Here is a 14583-nt window from a genome sequence, read left to right as displayed (position 1 = left end):
GGTCGGGCCCTATTTTTTAGAAGTGGAGATACAGCGTCTTCTATGAAATATGCACAAAAATTGTATTTCTGAGAAGGGAGGAACTTGAGCTGGTAAAAGAATTCAAGTACCTTGGAGTCATTCTTGACTCATCTCTTACTTTCAAAAATCATGTTAAAAAGATCTCCAAAACAATCAAATTTAATTTATTTCACTTTAAACAGATCAGGCCATCGCTGACAGTAGATGCAGCTAGAATGTTTTTGCATGCGATGATTTTTTCCCATATTGAATATTGTTTTACTAACTGGTCCCTCACTGGGGTAACCATAGTCAAACCAATAGAATCATTATATAAAAGGGCACTAAAAGAAAACCAATCTCCTTTCACCATTGTCATATCCTTGAGAAACACAACCTCTTAAGTTTCGAAAATGTTAAAGTTTTTAAGTATGCTTGTGCTGTTTATAAAACGCTCAATGGACTTGCACCTCCTCCGTTGAAAGAATATATAAAATGTAAAGTTACCAGTGGCAGAACCACCAGAGCCACCGCCAGAGGAGACTGCGAGGTACCTCTCAGACGCACAACTTTTGGTCAATCTGTTCTATCGGTTAAGGGTTGTAATATTTGGAATAATGTACCGTGCACAATAAGGGAAAGCACCACTTATAACACTTTCAAGGTCCACCTCAAAAACTGGCTTAAAACAAACCAAGTCTGTAATCATGACTAGGCGGGACCTTCGCGGAGCGCGACACATGCGCCGTGCTCGGTGTCCGTCCGCCTTACTCTATACTTTTGGCTGTCATGATTTTTGTTTTGTTGTGCAGTGCGCGCCTACATATACGTATGTATGCGTGCGCTGCACTTGCCTTGTTTTTTTGTGTGGTCATTCGTCTGGTTTTCTTGTTGTTGTGCAGTGCATGCCTACATGTATGCATGCACTGCATTTGTCTTATTTTTCTATATTGCAATTTATCTCTGTAAGTATGTGTGTGAATGGCACTTCTATAACTGCTGCTACTGTAGTCTCCAATGTCTTGGTCCACCCCAGGCGGCGGGTACGGGCCATCACATTCTGGATCCATCCATTTAGACTTGCACTTTACCTATTTAAACTTGCACTTGCACTTTAGAAACTGGCACTTTATACCAGGCACTTTACAGATCACATGCACTTTATGTCTAGGTATGAATGTGTATATGATTGTGAACCACTGTATAATTCTTGTGCATTTCTGTTTGTTTGTGTGTTACCTGCCAAGGGACTACGGATGCAAATTAGCAAGTTGCTAACTCTGACGCATTTACATTTGTGCACACGTACGAATGTTCATTAATGTGTATTGTCCCTTTTAAATAAAAAAATAAATAAAAAAAGTAATTCTACAATTTTAGTAACACAAATGTTAAATCCGACGACACATGACAGTAAACGTTAAGGAGAAAGTGCGACGCCATTTTGCTTCGACGTAATTCTGACCAGAGAAGTGCAATCGAACGACCCTGAACTCCTGAGACCTGAGTTCAAGGTGGTTCTGTTGCACTTCTCTGATTCAGATCTTTCTGAGTTCTGACTGCAACTGAACGCAGCGTTTCTGGGTCAAAGGGCTCGTGATAGATAAATATTGTTCTATTCATAAAACCACCATGGGGGGGCGCTACAGAACAACAATTGCACATTTCTACTGCTTGGTGAGAGAAACACTAACCTTTTCTCTAAACTTTGGCAACATGTTCACGTCCTTCAAATCCTTCTGTTGGCTTTTAGTTGGATCAGTGGTTTTACATGAATGCATAGTGGAGCTAGCAGGAGCATTATTAGATAGGATGTTATTGGACTGGATCAAAATACGCTGAAATAAATGTCATTAGACTTTGTACTAGGGATGGAGTGATTTTCGATCGGATCGTCTATCAGCGATCGAATGGGACGATCGTGATTTTTTTTCAAATGGCGATCTTTAAGGCGATCTTTAATTAATTTACTGCCATAAGATGTTAAAGAAATAATCTCTAGAACCTGCGCTCTACTGTGTACTTAAATGTTAAATGTTTCGTGGAGCAACATGTCTGCATACAGAGCCCTTGGATCTGTGCAACAGAGGAGTTAATATTAAACTCTTAATTACACACTCTGTTGCATCTTTTTTTTTTCCTTCTCACTTTTTTTCGGAGGTGCATGCCGCGGACGCAGGCTCTGCGGGGTGGGGCGGGTCATTAAAAAAACTGATGATGAAGTCCAGAGTGTGTTATCAGGGGCGCGCTGATGTTGAGGGGAAAGCCGGCGGAGGTGTGAAGGAACCGGTGGTGAGACGGCGGCTGGACGCATCAGCAGAGCGGGGCTGGTTTCACTGAGAGCAGAGAGCAGGGACCGGGGAGGACGAGAGGCGGCGGCCGCGGCGGCTGCTGCACTGTGACTCTCCCTCTCCTCACGAGCTCCACACTGACAAGCTACCGGCAACACAGCGCCTCTGTCTGCCCTTTCAAAGTAAAAAGCCGCTGTCTGACGTTTCATAGCGGCGGGGCGGAAAAAAACCCCGACCCGCGCGTCATGCATGCGCGCTTGTCTGTGTGTGTGAACGACAATAACGGAGAGTGAGCGCTATGCGGAGATGAATGAACGGATATAGCAAGTTTTTTTTTTTTTTTTTTTTTTTTTAAGATGACGCCCCCCCCCCCCCCCCCCCCCCAGCGATTGGATCGCCTATCGGCGATCGACAGTGTCCACGATCGAATGATCTGAATATAGGGCCGATTTCCCATCCCTACTTTGTACCTGAGACTCATGAGAGAAGAAAACACTTTATACTTTTATTTGATGTACAGAGGTAAAAACCATAAAGTAGTGTTATCTGATGGGGAAGCTTGAATCGTCAGAGAGCCTGGCCTCTGATATTTAACATAAAACACAAACACATGACGTCAGGATTGAAGCTGAACGTGTTCTCTGACTCATGGCACCACGCCATAACAGTAGATTTAAAGATATGGTATGTATATTCTGTTGGTTCACAATCCAAACCAATCAAATGATCGAGGGATGTAAACAAACTTCTGGCGCTATTTTTTAGATTCCTGCCGCTTTGCTGTTTTTCACATCTTCAATAGACCGAATCTCCTTGTTGTTTACATTCCACTTCCGGGTAGAAAACCAGCACGTAATTTGAATGAGAACGATAGTAACGAACGAGAGTTTAGCTATATATCATATTTTTCGCGCCCTATCACCGTTTAGACCATGGACGGCTCCACACCGGGGCTAGGGGGTGCTATAGCCCCGTCAAAAATCTGTTTAGCCCCAGTTAAGCCCCCTCAAGAATTTTATTTCATATTATAATACATGTATATTAAGTTAAAAAACAATTGCAATCATTCCATTGTATATTTTAATATATATATATTAAGTTTAAAAAATCCAATCCCCGCTTGCCTGTTTCCCATTGATTAGTATAGCCCAGAGTGTAGACGTGTGTGTGAGCGTCTCTTGTCACCATGGATACACGAGCGTTCGGCTAGGCTGGCTAGCTAGTCGCTGCCTGCAATCTCCATGCCTGCAATATGGATCGTTTCCTTATTAAAAAAAAAAGAGTGGTAGAAGAAGATGAAAAAGGAGGAGATAAACCAAAAAATGATTCTGAGGGAGGAACTGCTGCCGCTGAGCCAGAACCTGCAGCACCAGAGCAGTCCATCGCCGCAAGCTGCTCTACCGGCCCTGCCGGCCCTGCCGGCCCTGCCTGCGCCGCTGACACAGGTACCGCTCCCTCTGATCTAAGTCAGTCACCTGCTGAAGAACCAAGGCGGCCTCTTCTCCGGCGTTATCCGGCCACGAAAGTGGGACACCAAGACCGCTACTTCAATCGTAGGTGGTATGACGACTACAAATGGCTGGAGTATTCAATTTCAAAAGATCGTGTTTTCTGCTTTGCCTGCCGCCACTTTCAACGCCCAGGAAACCACGGAGAGAAGGCAGCATTTATTCATGATGGCTACCAGAATTGGAAGAAAGCAACAAGTTCATTCAAGACACACAATGCTGGTGTGGAGCATAAATATGCTATGGCAGCGTGGAATGAGTGGACTATTCATAAAGAGTCTGGCTCAACAATATGCAATGCTCTGAGTGATGGACATGCAAAAATAGTCCAAGAGAATAGAGAGTATATGAGAGCAGTTGTGGAGTCACTGCGTTTCACTGCATACCAGGGGCTTTCACAGAGAGGAGACACAGAGGATGACACGGCTGTCAACCAGGGAAATTTCCTCGAACTTTTACATGTCATAGGGAAATTTGACAAAACAGTTGCACAGAAAATATCAGATAATCCAAGAAATGCGAAGTACACGCATCATGATATACAGAATGAAATCCTGGACATCATGGCAAATATGATTAGAGATCAGATAAGTGGTGAAATACATAATGCTGAATTATTTGCCTTGATGGTTGATGAAAGTAAGGACCTGAGTAAAACAGAACAAGTGTCTGTCGTGGTGCGCTACCTGAAAAATGAAAAGGTTGTGGAAGAATTTCTCCATTTCACACCAGCTGATGGTTTAGATGCTCAGTCACTTTTTGCTACGATCAAAGACACACTCAGTAAATGTAACATTGATCACACCGCCTGTATTGCTCAGTGCTACGACGGCGCTGCCGTAATGTCCGGGGTTCACAACGGAGTCCAAGAGAAATTCAGAGAAGAGGTACCGCAGGCAATATACATTCATTGTCATGCACACCGCCTCAATCTTGTTTTGGTGGACTGTGTCAGAAACGTGAAGCCAGCCGGGGATTTTTTTGTTATTGTGCAAGACATGTACAAGTTTTTCTCAGGCTCGTTTGTCCATGCCCATTTCATTAAAAAGCAAAGGGAAATTGAGCCCTCACAGCAGCCAATTGAACTTAAAAAACTGTCTGACACGCGCTGGTCCTGCCAGTACTACTCGTTGTGGGCTGTGCAAAAAACCCTACCCGCCATCATTGCAACCTTAAATGACATTAAAGCGCAACCAAATCCACGCAGAGCCACTGACGCGCGGTCATTACTCTCACTCATTGATGCTGAATTCATCCTCAACCTCATTCTGTTTGAGGATCTTTTTCGTACAGCAAAGTTCATGTCTGACACTCTGCAGTCCCCCAGTCTTTTGCTGGAGACTGCCACTGACCTCGCGCACTCGGTAATCGCGGGCCTAAAAGAAAAGCGCACAGAGGAGTCTTGGAGAGCCATATGGAGCAAGGCAGAGGCCCTGTGCGCCAACGTCGGTGTCGCAAAACCACCAAAGCTCCCACAAGAAAAGAGACAATCCCAAAAACCTCACCACCTGCAGGACTATGTAGTTGAAGCTCCAACTCAAACAAAACATCCATCCATGTCCTCTCCAGAAGAACTGAGAGAATCCTCATTCTACCCTGTCATTGACCGACTAGTGAATGAAATGACACGACGGTTTTCAACAGAGGCAGGTGCAGTTCTAATGGGCACGTCAGCCCTCAACCCGCAAAATGCCACATTCCTCGAAAAGGAAAGCCTTGAACCCATGGCACAGTTATATGGGATCAAAAAGGACAACCTGCTGGCTGAGGTGCACCAAATGCGCCGGCTCTTGCAGAGAAAAAAAGAACAAGGTGAAGCAGTCAGCAGCACAGTGGAATTTCTGTCCATGGTTAAACCTTTCAAAGACTCATTTGAGGACATATATAAACTTTTACGCATAGCTGTTACACTGCCTGTAACGTCCGCTTCATGTGAGCGCAGTTTTTCCTGCATGCGGCGCGTAAAAACCTACCTGAGGAACAGGATGGCAAACCCGCGACTCAGCAACCTGGCCTGCCTGTCCATACACGCAGAACGAACCAAGGCCCTGGATGTCCAGAAGATTATAGACTCATTTGCACTTAACCACAGCAACAGACGCATCGTCCTCTTATAAAACAACTCTGGTGAGTTTTCCCCTGACGTTGCGATACATTTGATGTGATGATGTGAGATTTAATCTGTTACACTGTAACGATTTGCACAGCAGGACGTGCCATGTATTTTTTGTTTGCAGTATGTAATCACCAAGATTGTGATGAGCATGTTCTAAGTGTGTGCTTTGCCAATTTAACAGGCACAGGGTGTTTGTTGTTTCTTCTCGCTGTGGCTATTAGGCCTAATTCCATGTTTTACTGTAGCCTATGTTGTATGAAGTTGTTCTCGTTGCGGCTGCATTTTGTAGCCTTGTTAATTTCGTCCTCTTATAAATCAACTTTGGTGCGTTTTCCCCTGATGTTGCGATACATTTGATGTGATGATGTGATGAAACTGTTCTCGTTGCGGCTGCATTTTGTAGCCTTATTAATTTCACTGTTATTTCATGATGTTGTGATCAAAGACAATATTGCCAATGCACAGTTGTTAGTTTTCATTAAATGCAATGGAATAAATACATTTGTCGCATTTTGGGTAGTCTATTGTTTGGTTATTGGCAGGCGCGTGGTCGCTGTCTAGTGCTGAATCTGTCACCTTTGCAAGTGATGGTCGGCCGCTGTCCGGTGCTGAATCTGTCACTTTTTTACTTTTGTGAAACATTTTTTCCATTGCTTTATTGTGGTCGCTTGTATGAGGCTTAGTTATTTTATTGAATATTCTTTGGCCAGATTCAATTATAAAATACTCCAATATGCTTGTGCTGTGTATCATATACTGCTTTTATTGAAAAAAAGAGAACCATAAAGTTACCAATCATGTAAATCGATTATTTTTTTTAGCACCCTCACGTATTGGTCAAGCCCCCCCTTAGCACCGGTAGAAAAAAAATCCTGGCGCCGTCCATGGTTTAGACAAATCTGAAATGATTGAAGAAACATTACTATTTCTGTGTGTGTGTTTTGTGTTGCTATGTGTGGTATTTATCCAGTTTGGGGGAATCACAGTGTCTAGAAAGCATCAGTGGCTCAGCTGACAGGGACAGATAACGGGCCGCAGTAGCAAAGCTAACGGCAGTAGCAAAGCTAACGGCAGTAGCAAAGCTAACATCCGCTAAGCTAACATCAGGACGTCAGCTGTTAAAACCCTCCCGTTGTGGGACACGACATGAAACTACTCCAGTTAGCTCAGTCATGTTGGAACTCAGATATCCGCTGGAGAAAATATTTTTTCATGGACCGTTTATTGAGTCACTGAGTTATTAAAGTTAAACAGGTAGCTAACCGTTAGCCCGGCTAATCTATGATAACCATGACTAATTACAAAATTGTGCACACAGAAATAGTAATGTTTGTCCAATCATTGGTTTTATAAACTTTACAAACATCAGATTAGTCTAAACGGTGATATAGTAACATGAAAAATTAGATAGGCTATATATAGCGAAACTCTCGTCCGTCACTATTGTTCTCATGCTGGTTTTCTACCAGGAAGTAGTTGTAAACAACAAGGCGATTCGTTCTATGCAGTTCCCTCATGTTCTCCTCTCTCTGCTAATGAGCTTGTCAGCAGGAAGCAGCAAGAACTTTTCAACCAATAAGAAGCGTTTAGGGGCGGGACCTCGCCGGGACAGGTCGTCCAGATAGAGACAGAGCGATGTGGCTGTACGTCAGGGTGTTAGAGGCTTCATTTAACAAACAATCTAAACATGTAAAATGAGGTTTTTGTCTCCTCCTCCCTGTGTTTCAGAGCTGCGTCTCAACAAACTGCTGGAAGAGAGACAGAGCTTACAGGAGCAGGTGACACACACACACACACACACACACCCTCTCTGACTCCGCCCCCTCTCACCTGTGCTGTCAAGGGGGTGGATCGGACTACACGCAGATGTAGCTCACAGTCGGCCATATTGGGAAGGGCAATTGCTCTGACTCTGCAGTTACAGTGCAGTAAAAAAAGACTATTCATAACTCTGTGAAATATAAATCAGTATGTTACTTTAACTATTTGCATAATGTCACTATAATGTTACTTTTATTTAAAAAAAAAAATACATGATTAAAATGATCCGTGATTTTAAGTTGCTGCATCACAAACCGTTTGGGAATGGGACAGAAACTGAGCAAGTTGTGGTCGTTATAGCAGAAGATGCAGCAGAGGCTTAATGCTCTGAGGGAGAGGGTTGACCTTACCAAGATGGCCGCCGTGTGGCTACGCCGTGTCACTAGTGAGTCATCTAGTCTTCTTATTATATCTATTTATGTGTCTATCTATGTGCAGGTGCGGCTGCTGCGGTCTCAGCTGGACCAGAGGAGGAGGAGGAGGAGCAGGGCTGACGGGCTGCAGGCTGCAGAGGAGCAGCAGGAGGAGCAGGAGCAGCAGGAGCAGGAGGAGTCAGGACTGGAGAACGGGACGGGGGAGGAGTCACTGCTGGAGCTGCAGAGTGAGACCTCCTCCTCCTCCTCCTCCTCCTCACATCTTTGTTTCACCTCCTCTTCATCATGTGACCAATGAACAAGTGTCAATCATTCTTTCTTGTCTCCTCCTCCTCTTCTCCCCCCTCCTCTACTCTCCTCTTCTTCCTCTTCTCTTCTCTTCTCCTCCTCCTCCTCCTCCTCTCTCCTCCTCCTCCTCCTCCTCCTCCTCCAGGAGAAGCCAACAGACAGATCAGTGAGCTGAAGTTCCAGCTGGTCAAGTCTGAACAGGAAGTCGTTTCTTTGGAGCAAAACGTAACGTTTTTATTACTTACATCAAAGACACGACGACCTGTTGCTAGGATACGAACTGTCCTCACCTGTCCCTCGTGTCCTCAGGTGGTCCGTCTGGAGGCTCAGGTGAGTCGCTACAAGTCAGCGTCGGAGAAGTCGGAGCAGATGGAGGACGAGCTGAAGGTGGAGAAGAGGAAGCTGCAGAGAGAGGTGAAGCTCTCGGCCAATCAGGCTTCACCTGTCCTCACCTGTCTGTCTCACCTGTCTCTACCTGTCTGACCTGTCTATACCTGTCTCACCTGTCTCTACCTGTCTCACCTGTCTCACCTGTCTCACCTGTCTCTAACTGTCTCACCTGTCTCTGTCTCTACCTGTCCTCACCTGTCCTCACCTGTCCTCACCTGTCTCACCTGTCTCACCTGTCTCACCTGTCTCTGCCTGTCTCACCTGTCTCACCTGTCTCTAACTGTCTCACCTGTCTCTGTCTCTACCTGTCCTCACCTGTCCTCACCTGTCCTCACCTGTCTCACCTGTCTCTGCCTGTCTCACCTGTCTCACCTGTCTCACCTGTCTCACCTGTCTCTGTCTCTCACCTGTCTCACCTGTCTCACCTGTCTCTGCCTGTCTCACCTGTCTCACCTGTCTCTGTCTCTCACCTGTCTCACCTGTCTCACCTGTCTCTAACTGTCTCACCTGTCCTCACCTGTCTCACCTGTCTCACCTGTCTCACCTGTCTCTACCTGTCTCACCTGTCTCACCTGTCTCACCTGTCTCTGCCTGTCTCACCTGTCCTCACCTGTCTCACCTGTCTCACCTGTCTCACCTGTCCTCACCTGTCTCACCTGTCTCACCTGTCTCACCTGTCCTCACCTGTCTCACCTGTCTCTGTCTCTCACCTGTCTCACCTGTCTCACCTGTCCTCACCTGTCTCACCTGTCTCACCTGTCTCACCTGTCTCACCTGTCCTCACCTGTCTCACCTGTCTCACCTGTCCTCACCTGTCTCACCTGTCTCTGTCTCTCACCTGTCTCACCTGTCTCACCTGTCCTCTGTCCCTCCAGCTGCGCGCGGCTCTGGACCGCGTGGACGAGCTGGAGCTCAGTAACGGTCACCTGACCAAACGTCTGGAGAAGATGAAGGCGAAGCTCCGCCCACCAGCGACCTCAGACCTCTGACATCACGGCTGTGGAGGCGCTTGATTCACACTACGCGGCGGCAGCGGTGGTGGGCGGGTGGAGTTAACCTGCACCTGAATGTAAATATCCCTCGGTGTAGCTGGAGGTGGAGGTGAAGCCCCGCCCACCTGGCCGTCCAGGCGTGGAGGAACAAACGCTACATTGGCCTCATCAGCACTCGTCTGTCTGTGACATCACATCTCCTCGACGCTCAGGATTGGTCGACCGCGTGAAGGGGGCGGAGCCGAGTGTAACGGAGCTCCGCCCACAACCGTGACATCATCTAACTGTCACAAGACAATATCGTCATCTATATCGATCAATAATCAATACGGTCTCTTTCTCCAGGTGTGTGTGTGTGTGTGTGTGTGTGTGTGTGTGTGTGTGAGGAGGGGGTGGAGCTACAGGTGTATGTGTGTGGTGAGGGGGCGGAGCTACAGGTGTGTGTGTGTGTGTGTGTGGTGAGGGGGCGGAGCTACAGGTGCAGCTTTACCTGTCCTATTAATCAGGATGTGGTTGATTGATCCGTGTATTGATCCGTGGTGTCATAATAAACTCATACAACAACTCTCTGTGTGTTTGTCCCTCGTTGATCAGTAATCAATATAAATATTGATCGGTCCTGTGTGTTTGATGAGTTAAAGGAGAATTCCGGTCATTTTTGACCCCTAAATCGTTGTCCTGATGGTCACCCGGTGTTGGGGGAAGCAAGAAACGCGACTAAAATTGATGCAGGCAAACCAGAGTTACCATGGCTACCCGGCGCTAGGGATAGCAACAACGCTAACCCATGGGGGCAATTTTTTCAATCACAACAAACACTCAGAAAACAATCAAATATCTCTGGTACATGACTGGAATCCTTAGAGACACCACTGAACTCATAAACTGAACAGTATAAACTTTGTGTTTTTGCATGTAGTCACTCACCTCAAGACACTTTTTCCTTGTGATGATTTCTTTACTAAAATAAACGGAACGGTCAGAGATATTTTGGACATTACCACTACACTGCTCCACAGTTTATTTGTGTAAAGAAATCATCACAACAAGGACAAAGTGTTAGTTTCTCTCTGTGATTGGATAGTAATGTCTTTCCAGGATGTTTCAGAGTTGGGCTATCTGAGGTGAGTGGCTACATGCAAAAACACAAAGTTTCTACTGTTTCTACTGTACACTATATGAGTTCAGTGGTGTCTCTAAGGATTCCAGTCATGTACCAGAGATATTTGATTGTTTTCTGAGTGTTTGTTGTGGTTGAAAGAATTGCCCCCATGGGTTAGCGTTGTTGCTATCCCTAGCACCGGGTAGCCATGGTAACTCCGGTTTGCCTGCATCAATTTTCACGTTTTTTGCTCCAACCAACACTGGGTGACCATCAGGACAACGATTTAGGGGGCAAAAATGACCGGAATTCTCCTTTAATCAATAAACAAGTGAAAGGTTTCCTGTCGGGTTTTGGACGCATCGCTCCACCTGCAGCAGGTGAGTCCGCTGGTCTGGGAACAGGAGGCTGGAGTCTATTTGATCGAGATGACTCACTTCCGGTTTTCAAAATAATGGCAATTTAAACGCAATCAATCAAGCTGATTTTAAAGGGATAGTTCAACATTTTGTTGCCATAACCCCTATAGTCATTTTAATTGTCGGTGCAAGCTATTTTTAGAACGGCGGAGCAGAGCCGTGAGCTGCTCAGAGCTACGCTACGGATTTCTTGGTTCATGGGATTTCTTGGTTTCCCTCATCAAACTCATCAAATACACAATCCAACAAACAACTCCACAACGCTCTGGTGGACAAGTTGTGACCTGCACATTCACCACGCTATGAGATAATGACAGAACGTTACCAGACAGAGTTGTTTTAGAGGGAAACACAGAGGGTGAATTCCAATTCTCCCCTTAGCCCTATACTAGCCCTTGGCCCTAACCCTTCGTTTTGTGCGTTCACGTGAAGTGGTAGGGGTGTCCCAATTCTGGTTCAGACGAGGGTTAGGGGGAAGTGGTAGGGCTATCTCGCCCTCGAAACGGAGATTTTTCAGGGGCACACTACGGACCGAGGGCTATGGCAAGTTTCCCAGAATGCATCTTGCGGCAACCGGCAGCTGATTTATTTCTCACTGTAGCGCTGTTATTACGTCATTTTGTTAAGTTACAATATTTTTTCATGCAAGAAAGTAGCTGTTTAGATCCCAATGTGCGGTCGGTTTATCCACATTAGGCTGTTTAGACGTTTGCGCCGATGTTTTTCGGAGAAGTGAAGCTCCACGTTGGAGCCTCCACCTGTGGAGCAGATCAACGGCTCGTCATGGAGACACCACCCCGTCCGGAGAGCTTGTCAGCCGGCCAACCTCCGTCGTCATCCCGGTAGAAAAGACGACAGCTAATTAACTTACCCGCACGTTTTTAAAGGTTTACCGCTGCGTTGTTACATTCTTTTTAGGAGATAAATGCTGGTCTCATTGATGAAATGTAACAATTGTCGCATTAATTTGTTTGAATTAAAAGTGAAGCTTCATGTGTTTTGGACACAGCAGCAGCACTGCCTGGGGGCTCTGTAGCCTACATACAGAAATCAATAAATGAACCGATCAGTCTTCATTAAATTTTATTTTATTTTATTAAGTTAACGTGGTTTTGAATAGAGGATTTGTGGCAAAAGCTCGTCACATCTGCTTATGTGAAAGCCGGTTACATGCTGCCATTCCGACATGCTGCCACTCCGACATATCGCCATTCCGACATTCTACTATTCAGACATGTCACCACTCAGACATACCACCATTCCGACATGAAAACGTCCTGCCATTCCGACAGTTTCGTCCCGCCATTCCGACAAGGCTTTTTTTTCATGTTTGAAGACATGTGTACAGATGTGATACAGTCAGTGGAAGCTTAATAAATAAACAAACACAACGTCTCGCCATGTACAATCACACACTCCGATGTCAGTTTGTAACAATTTCCCTTACAATAAGGATATAAGGGGAACTGGCACAACTGCTGCAGGCGGATCTAGGCTCGCGCTACTGGTGCGTCCAGGGAAGCAATAATCAAAGTCGCTACTTAGTCTGAGTCTCTGTATTTCACTGAACTCAAAACGCGCCCATCACAGGCGGCATATAATAAACAATTACACACAGATCAACAGAACCCGAAAGCCCTCCCCCCTCCCGCTGTCCATAAGTCCGAGTCCCAGCTGCGTGTATGTGTGTGTGCAGGGGTGCGCGAGCGCACAGTCAGTGTGTGTGTGTGTGTGTGTGTGTGTGTGTGTGTGTGTGTGTGTGTGTGTGTGTGTGTGTGTGTGCGTGGGTGCGTGTGTGTGTGTGTGTGTGTGTGTGTGTGCGTGTGTGTGTGTGTGTGCGTGCGTTGACGCGTGGTGAGGGTGAGTGAGAGTTTGTTTGTCCTACTGTCCACACGGGAGAGACGCCGCGGCTCCGCCGAGGTGACCACCAGTCCTCTCCCTCGTCCCGCTTGGCTGAAAACGGGCCCGGCAGTGCGGCGTGAACGCCCCCACAAGAGTGGCTACACAAGAAGTCCAGTTGCTTTCGATTTAACCTCCTTTGAAATAGTATTACAGTAACATTCTGTAATTATCATTAAATACAGGATACATACTGTAGATTCAAATACAGTTAAAATACTGTAAATATACAGTAATTTACTGGGAAAATATCAGCATCATGTTGTAAATTTACAGCAAATAACTGTAGATGTATTTACAGTATATTACTGTAATTCTAAAATACAGTACTACTACTGTAATTGTACAGTAGTTTACTGGCGAAGCTGCTGCCAGTAGATTACTGTAAATTTACAGTGAAACAGTGTTAACAGTGTATTCTTTTTTGTGTGTGTGTGTGTGTGTGTCTGTTACGATCTGTAGATCAAAAGGGGACAAGGCCCTTATGATACCATTATAATATCTGTCAGAGAATATCTGGGAGACATCATCCCAGATAAAATGTCTGATGATTATAATGACATGTACTTTACTGTATAGACAATGCTTTATGCTATACACACAAGCAGTAATGGAAACTTGAGGATGTTCGTGCCCAAAAAAGAAAACAAAGTGCTGTGTGGTATATTGATGTGTTGATGAAAAGAAGGGATCACCGCCGACACGTCTTCACTTGTGTTCAAAAAGGAAGTTTATTAACAAGTAGAAGAACAGTGTACAAAAAATGCCGAATCCTGAAGCATCCCTGGTGCCAAAGCGAGATCTTCTTCCCTAAGGCTCAAAACCATGATCTTATATACTTTCTAACTCCAGAACTCCACCCTATATCTTATCTTATCTTATCAGGACAGGCATTACGTGTTCAACATTACATGACATGAACTTTCCATGTATCTGTTAATCTAACCAATTCCTATAAATGTTTAACATATGCAGTTCATGTCTGTCGATTATGGTCATGAGACAGGATCCAACCTATAGAGTTTACGACCTTGCATAAGATAACCTTATGCAAGACACTCATAAAAAGAAGAACACTACAGCTGTCAAACAATTAAACCAGCACTAAGTAACTTTTCAACTTTCATAAAATATTTTCATAACTTTTGTGATGATACATCGACTTACAACAAGTTGAATGACACCTCTGTCATGGCCTGAGGGGGTCTGTATCTCTTTCTCTGGCACTAAGCAGCTTTGAGGAGCATGGTAGGAACCCTGCTCTCACTTAAGTTTCACTTTCACTTTTGCGAGTCACAACAAGGAGGGAACAGGCAAAACGACACTTTAGCAATGGATTATGTTTGTGTTTTCACTTTGAAATGATCCACTGGAAACAGAAAC

The 14583-nt window shown here is 45.3% G+C and overlaps 1 protein-coding gene across 1 annotated transcript in view; it reads left to right on the top strand.

The window, feature by feature from the left end:
* The window catches only part of LOC310997631 (uncharacterized protein), a 32835-nt gene extending 22607 nt beyond the window's left edge, over positions 1-10228 (top strand). Inside the window, exons 16-23 of the mRNA XM_083987402.1 lie at positions 4621-4686; positions 5119-5611; positions 7644-7693; positions 8040-8337; positions 8544-8623; positions 8708-8812; positions 9664-10127; positions 10185-10228. Coding sequence (XP_083843528.1) covers positions 4621-4686; positions 5119-5611; positions 7644-7693; positions 8040-8337; positions 8544-8623; positions 8708-8812; positions 9664-9777 — 1206 coding nt within the window. The 3' untranslated portion in view covers positions 9778-10127; positions 10185-10228. The remainder of the gene's footprint in view (positions 1-4620; positions 4687-5118; positions 5612-7643; positions 7694-8039; positions 8338-8543; positions 8624-8707; positions 8813-9663; positions 10128-10184) is intronic.
* The last annotated feature ends 4355 nt before the right edge of the window (positions 10229-14583 follow it).

The sequence above is a fragment of the Trachurus trachurus genome, assembly GCF_905171665.1.
Source record: "Trachurus trachurus genome assembly, chromosome: 2".
Classification (NCBI taxonomy): Eukaryota; Metazoa; Chordata; class Actinopteri; order Carangiformes; family Carangidae; genus Trachurus; species Trachurus trachurus.
Note: the sequence above shows the minus strand (reverse complement) of the source record. Positions and strands in the feature narration are given on the sequence as shown.